This window comes from Perna viridis, chromosome 3, assembly GCF_037379345.1.
Source record: "Perna viridis isolate PV_CMFRI_1.1 ecotype Kerala chromosome 3, ASM3737934v1, whole genome shotgun sequence".
Taxonomy (NCBI): Eukaryota; Metazoa; Mollusca; class Bivalvia; order Mytilida; family Mytilidae; genus Perna; species Perna viridis.
Window position 1 is genome coordinate 12,656,238 of NC_142447.1, and position 7,307 is coordinate 12,663,544.

Here is a 7,307-nt window from a genome sequence, read left to right on the forward strand (position 1 = left end):
TATTAAATATCATTTTAAAAGTTCATCATGAATGAATAATGATAATAAACAAGATATGAAAATTTCATGTAATGACATATTCCCTTAATTGAGGACCTAACTGCAACCAAAAAATATGATTATAATAGGAAAGCATGAATTTTTGCGTAAGAAACAAATAAAAAAAAACATGTAAGCAGCAAATAACGAAACCGTGTATTGGGTGCTTTCAGTGATGTTTTAATTCTTGCATTTTATTTTTAAGTAAAAAAGTGTAAATTCATTGTGATAAATTTTAGAAAACGTTTATTACTGTGTTAAATTGTTTTTTTTTTATTTTCACTGTGTTAAATTTCCACATAGCAAATCCATAATACCCAATAAACAAACCTTTTCAAAGTGGATTTATACCAAAAGTTGTATGTTCAGGATATCTATGTCACTATCATGAGCAAACTGTTTATAGTTCGTTCATAAAACTGGTCAAATATAATATTTTCTTAATGAATAAGACAAAATACCGTTTCTATTATAATATATGTATCGACTAGGATGAATGAAGTATATGTTTCATATCAAGTTTAAAACTTTTGATATATGTAGCAAAATACATTAAAATGCATGAATACGTGTAGCCCAGCTTGATGTATTATTGGTTTTACAATGATATTGCGAAAACGTTTAGTGTAAGTTTTTCAATAGATTTCAAACATGAGTGATTTAATTTTTTATTCACAAAAAATCGTATAAAATGCTAGGTACATAGCGGTTTCGGTTTCCACTCAGGATTACAATACTTTCATCTAGTATGCGCCTACTTTTTTTCCTGTCAAAATAAATTGATACACTTATATTGTATTATAATATACACAATTTTTTTTTCTAAAAAAAATGTTAACATAGGAAGTTTTATTCATTCTTTAAATCCACGTTTTGTAATTTTGACATTTTGATCTATCTATAGGTGATAGTATAGTATAAATCATATAAATTGACTTGGTTAGAGGTTTGCAGTAATTGGTTGTTTCGGATTTTGAATTACCCATAGGAGCAGATACAAATAAGGTAATTTAGTTTTGACTGTTAAATAAAGATTGATTTGGTGTGTATATTCTTTTTCACTCTTTAGTTTCTATAACTATTGATATAGTTTATATACTTCAACAAAGTAACAGACATCAAGTATTGACAAAAATAATTAAATAGGCGGTATATAAACTAAAATGTAATGACCGCCATGTTCTTTTTCAAATTTATTCTAGAAAAAAATAAATATAAATATTTAGCTCCGAAAATATTCTTACCGAATACCTTTCCAAAGTTGCTGTAACCTCCCATTCCCATTCCATATCCACCGTAACCTCCCATTCCATATCCACTGTAACCTCCCATTCCGTATCCACCATAACCTCCCATTCCATATCCACTGTAACCTCCCATTCCGTATCCACCATAACCTCCCATTCCAAAACCTATGGCACCGTATCCTAGGCTTGACATACTGTTTATCCCTCCGAAGTTGCCCATATCATATCCACGAAAATTATGGAGGTTGTTATATCCTAACCCATTGTGGTATCCGTATCCTGGATATCCACCGTGCATTCCAATTCCTCCGTATCCTTTGTATGGCCCAGCGAAATTAAGAAAGCCGCTTCCGTACATTTGTCCATTTGCACTATAGATTGGATAGGCGTTTCCATTGTAACTTCCGAATGCACCAAAACCACCCATGCCTATGTCGTTGTATGCCACTGGACCAAAGGGGTTACCATAGGTTTTAATGTTGTGTTTCGGACTGTATCCTTTATGTCCAAGCTCTGCAGTGGCAAGTCCAACAATCAGAAGGAATGATATAGGTTTTAGAGACATGTTTTGTGGCTCAGGTTCCTGTAAATATTTGAATATCACACAAATAATATATAATATAAAGAAATTCCTAAATTTCATTTTTGAAGAATATTATATTTTTTATTGTTTTCTTTCTTAGTATTATAGTATAACACCAACTAAAAAATTAAAAACATGGCCTGTTAATTTTTAACACAGTAGCTTAAGAACTTATTTCAAAATACATGTATAAAGAACCTAAGATACCGGTAATCGAAACATTTAATGGTATATTTACCTTAAATAATGCCTGTAATTATGGTTCGAAATGGGTAACATTCAAGTATAGCGCAATATCTTTTATACTGTAAAAACTAACCACTAATTTTGTCAGTACCTTGTGTGGTTGTAAAACGATTAATTCTTACTCTGGTTTCCGAAACAATAAAACCTTAATGGTTTAAGTACAAAATAGGTTCATAAACATGAAATGTTCAACCACATCACCAATGATTGATAAAAAAGATATAAATGTCATATCGATTGTAGGTGTATTGACAGATTGTCTCATTGAGATTCAAATACATAATTATGTATGGACTTCATTTTTAAAATACGGTTTAATCTATACATTCTCTTATTTTTATGTATCAGGGTCTCCTTTTACGTGTATTGCTGGGTTGGTGTCAGATACAAGTTTCTCGTTCCTTCAGCTTTTTTTCTCTTTTTGAAATTCTTTTTAATTAGGATCAAACAGTACGATTGCATTGTACATGTACGGCTTGTTTTTATGTTGATTTGAGGTGAAATGATAATTTAAAAGTATGATAAATATTTATAAAGGTATGACAATTTACTAATGGCTAATATTACATTAAAACGTTGATACTATGTACAGCCACAACAACAACAGCTACTAACTTAAAAATAACAGAAAAATTACATTAGTACAAACATGCACATTTTTAATTTCGATTTGCTGTTCACATGTTTCAAGAGTAACCTCTCATTAGCAGCCATATGAAGATTGGTTAAAAAATTCCTACTGGAACTAAACTGAACTAATAATATTATGTTAATAATGTAAGCAAAATCCGTCGTTAGCATTACAAAGAGGAAAACTTCGGGTGTAAGAGATTTTAAGTTCTGAGTTATGCAATTTTCGGTAGATAAAATACAATATACCTCAAATCAGGGAAATCAGACTACCGAGCCGGTTAATGGGCTTCAGCTAACTATCTTATTATAGGAACTGAAAAAAATCTTGGTGCTGAAATACGCCTTTATTCATACTATTTCAAAACATATTTCAAATTTGTTTTTCATCATTGAGTTGATTGCGGACACAAGAGTCCATTGTAAATGTGCTATTTGATTCAAATAATAGTATTCAAAGGGCAATCAAGAAAACCAGGATTAGAACATTGATCAAAATGACAATAACAAAAAGCGGAAAACTGAGTTACTACGTGAAAGTTTCTTAGACCAGGGACCGTAACTAAGCGAAAAATCAAAACACCTAGCGAAACATAATTAGAACTTAATCTGTAACTTGTGATGGCAAAACAAAGTACCAAATATGACTTGTATATCTTCAAGAGTAACGAAAACAAATGCAGAGAACAAAATAATTTGACAGACTGATGACGGATGAATAGAATGTAAATGTAAGTTCTCCTTCGGCGAAAGTCACCAGCAGGGGACTAATAACATCAATGAAAGAAGAAAGGAAACAGTGATGCGATGAACAGTTCAGGTGTTATGCATGTTAAAGATGGATACACCAACTGAATACTCTATTTAGTAGGCTTCAACTGATCTTGTCCACATGGTGTTCATAATAACATTTTAAAACATTTTGCTCCAAGTGGAAGATAAGCATAACCCTCTTGTCATATGACCCAAAAGATAATTTCATTATACCAGTAGATTTCAAGTAAAGAGGAAAGGTAAAACTGGTGTGGGATTACTTTTCGTCTCTAAACGATGTAAAATTTCCCGTTTTCTTTTATCAATCACCCCAGTAAAAAGTACATTTACTGTCACTTTTTAAATATCGATTACATATTTTTTATGAGACAATAATATACTATACTATTACAACACTTTATTGTGTTTTTTTTTCGATTAAGATTGGAAGTGATTATTAAAACAAATGTTGTTTGCGGTTTGTTTGTGGTCTGTTAGGATCATATATAAGAACAGATTTATTATTTGACAATAATCTGTCTTCAGAGCTAACAGGTAGTAGAATATCTCAGTAAAACGTTGATTATTTGTTTACATTTTTGTGTTAGTTCAACTTTTCGATTCTATTTTATTTCTTACATATATCTTGCATCAGTCCCAAATTTGTTTTTACTTATAAGAATGAAAATATTGATAAAAAATGACAAAATGCAAAACTTTCCTTCAAATATTATATACTTGTACATTGTTTTTTTTTTTTTAACTTTCAGTTTGATATATTTGTAATCTGCAGATTTGCAAGCCACCAAGATGTCCTTGAAAGCCTTGATTATACTATTTGTAATTGGGTTATCCACAGCAGAGCTCGGACAAAAAGGATATAGCCCTAAACATAACATTGCTACATATGGTAACCCATTAGGACCAGGGTCGTCAAACAATATTGGCGATGTTGGTCAGGCTCTCATTGGATATTACCATGGTAATGCCTATCCAATCTACGGTGGATATCAAGGATACGGACAGATGTACGGAAATGGTCTTTATAACTTAGCTGGACCAAATAACTTTGGCGGATATGCAGGTATAGGACTCTTTGGTGGATATCCAAAGTATGGTTATCCTAATGGATTGGGTTACAACGGTCTCTTCAATGTCGGTGGATATGGTATTGGCAACTTAGCTGGACAATTTGGACTGTCAAGCATTGGTGGATATCTCTTAAATAATCACCGAGGCTACGGAATGGAAGGTTTCGGTGGTTACGGAATGGGAGGTTACGGTGGTTACGGAATGGGAGGTTATGGGGGATATGGAATTGGGGGCTATGGAGGATATGGGATAGGAAGTCACAGAAGCTACAGAATAAATGGTTTCGGTGGATTCAGTAAATTTGGAAAAAAGATTGGTAAGTTAAACCAAGGTATATACGCACCTTCTACGTTTTACATTTTTAAAATCAGTTAATCACATTTTTTTAATCTGAATATATTAGAAGCAAATTGACCTTAACGGTTATGGCTCCTCATGCATTTCCTCAACTTTGGACAATTCGTCGGATTAAAAAAAGAGTGGTATATTGTTATAAATATTTTAGTAAAAGATAAGTATTTTGTTTTTTAAATGTGATATTCGAATACTGTAAGTGGTAAAATTCAAATATGGTAGAACTGATTTTTCACAAATGAACTCAATTAAAATGCGTAATTTAATATTTTCTTTTTTTTTAGGAACATACTAGACCAAGCAATTCATGATAGCAGTTGAAATGTTTAATTTCTTCTTGGATCATATTTTGTATTATTTTTGTACGGTTTTGTGAATAAATATTTAAAAAAACAATTTTATTGAACTAAACTAATTATATCTGAATATGCAATTAACCTCTCGGCCGGCAGAAGGATTTATTCAGTTAAGACTGACGGTCGCTTAATATAGGTTGCATTGGAATCGAAAATAGGACTAAACCAAATAAATTTTAATATAAATAAGTTTCCAGTTTATCAAGGGATCATCCAATACAATATTTACTGTCTGTATGCATACTTTATGTGTGAATTTCCCTACAAAAGTATTTCGGTTGTCGATTACTAAAAAGAGTTCAAATAGACCGTCAATCCATGTGTCATGTTAAAATACTCATGAGATTTACAAAAGAACGAAATGCTAATGCCTTGGACAGCTCTTTGAAAAAAAAAAGTAAAGTGGCTGTATCGAAGTCTCAAGCACGTTTATAAAGCATTGCTTGGAACATTAAACAGATAGCAAACAAAGAACATTTCGCTTTAGAAAAATGACCAAAAAATTTCACAGTAATGGGCGTTGAACTAACACATATACAGGGTAAAATAAGCTCTTGAAATGAACAGTTTCTAATCCTTGCAAGTATATCGCTTTTCCACATGCCAGATCCATTGGGAGAAAAGCGTTCGTTTACAGATAAAAGTTCATTTGTCAGATTGAAAATTTCACTTTATAGATACATTATCAGGTCGTCAGTTTTTCGTCAAATTGTTTGAAATTTAGATATATATATATATATATATATATATATATATATATATACATCGTCTCAGAATGTGACGACTCTATTCTCTACACTGCTCCATCGGATCAAATTAACGTAAACTTATAGAAGGGTCTGAAAAATTCCCAGCGATGTTAGAACTGTCAAATTTGCGAAGTAATTATTTGTCATTCCTTCCGCGGGACTCGAACTCGTACCGCTGTGACATCTATGGCAACACCGCCTGCATTAAGTCCAGCGCCCTAGACCACTTGGCCAAAATATAGCTTTCGCTGGCCGGATCACTCCTCCTCGTAGGATTAATCTAGGGCTGTAACTTAGTACACGATGTATGGCATCACGGGACATATATATATATAGATAAAATAGTCTAATAACAAATTTAATTTGGTGATGAAACAAGTTGACCTTCACTACAGTTTTCGTGCGCCTGTCAGAAGATATTTGTCATTAAGTTGTCGGTCTTTCGTTATGTTATTTTTTAAAAGTTTGATTTTGATGAATTGTTATTGATCTATTACTGCGGATTTTGATACTGTTAATGTCGAAGGATTCAGAGCTGTCTTACAAATACACCTGATGTCTCGCACTTTCAAGACATAAAGAAAATTAACCTAATTGAGTATTTATATAAGATAAAATTGTAGATAGAAACTGCAGTCATGGAAAATGATGTGCAGAATTAAAGACTTCAATGGTTAAATCATAATAAAAGACCGTCAACCCACCTTATCCCTTACCGACGAAATGTAGCTTAGATACCGTAAAAAAAGCATAAAGTCAAATTGGCATTTCCAAGCCATTCATCTGAGAAGAAATAGTTTACTGCTTCTTTTCCTGTCATTTCTTTTTTGTTTATTTGTTTAAATGGCTATTAGATCATGAATTGAATCGTGTAATAATCCGAACTTTTACAAAAACTCAATGTTTGCAGTCTACATGTACAAGATTAAAATCATCTTTTAATATTAATATTGATATAAACTTTACTTTTTTGAAATCATTTTTTACCCTGTTTTTCATTTGTACCTTCCCATATTTACAATTACAATTGACGTAATGGAATTAATTTTTATACTTAGATATGTAACTTTTGGATCATAATGAGTAAACCGTTGATACATGTAAAAAAAAAACCTAAATACAAAATTATGAATACTTTCAAGTCAGCATAAGGTCGTCAACACTATAAACATGACTTTAAGTAACTTAGAAAGGCCCGACAACCAAAGTTGTAACATTCATGGCAACAGAATGATGGCACTTCTTCAAAACGCATTCA

General features: G+C 31.9%; 2 protein-coding genes across 2 annotated transcripts; one reads left to right on the forward strand and one right to left on the reverse strand.

Annotated features, from left to right (window-relative positions):
- Positions 1–692: 692 nt before the first annotated feature.
- Positions 693–2,153, reverse strand: LOC148621051 (uncharacterized). Its single transcript, XM_088573955.1, has 3 exons — positions 2,108–2,153; positions 1,284–1,869; positions 693–805 (listed from the first exon to the last, which is right to left on the reverse strand). Exons 2-3 carry the CDS (start codon positions 1,849–1,851, stop codon positions 783–785), a joined length of 591 nt encoding a protein of 196 aa, XP_088430081.1. The 5' UTR covers positions 1,852–1,869; positions 2,108–2,153; the 3' UTR covers positions 693–782.
- Positions 2,154–4,124: 1,971 nt separating this feature from the next.
- LOC148621052 (uncharacterized) lies at positions 4,125–5,340 on the forward strand. The gene is made up of 2 exons (XM_088573956.1): positions 4,125–4,906; positions 5,229–5,340. The coding sequence occupies exons 1-2, from the start codon at positions 4,309–4,311 to the stop codon at positions 5,237–5,239; spliced, it is 609 nt and encodes a 202-aa protein (XP_088430082.1). The 5' UTR covers positions 4,125–4,308; the 3' UTR covers positions 5,240–5,340.
- The last annotated feature ends 1,967 nt before the right edge of the window (positions 5,341–7,307 follow it).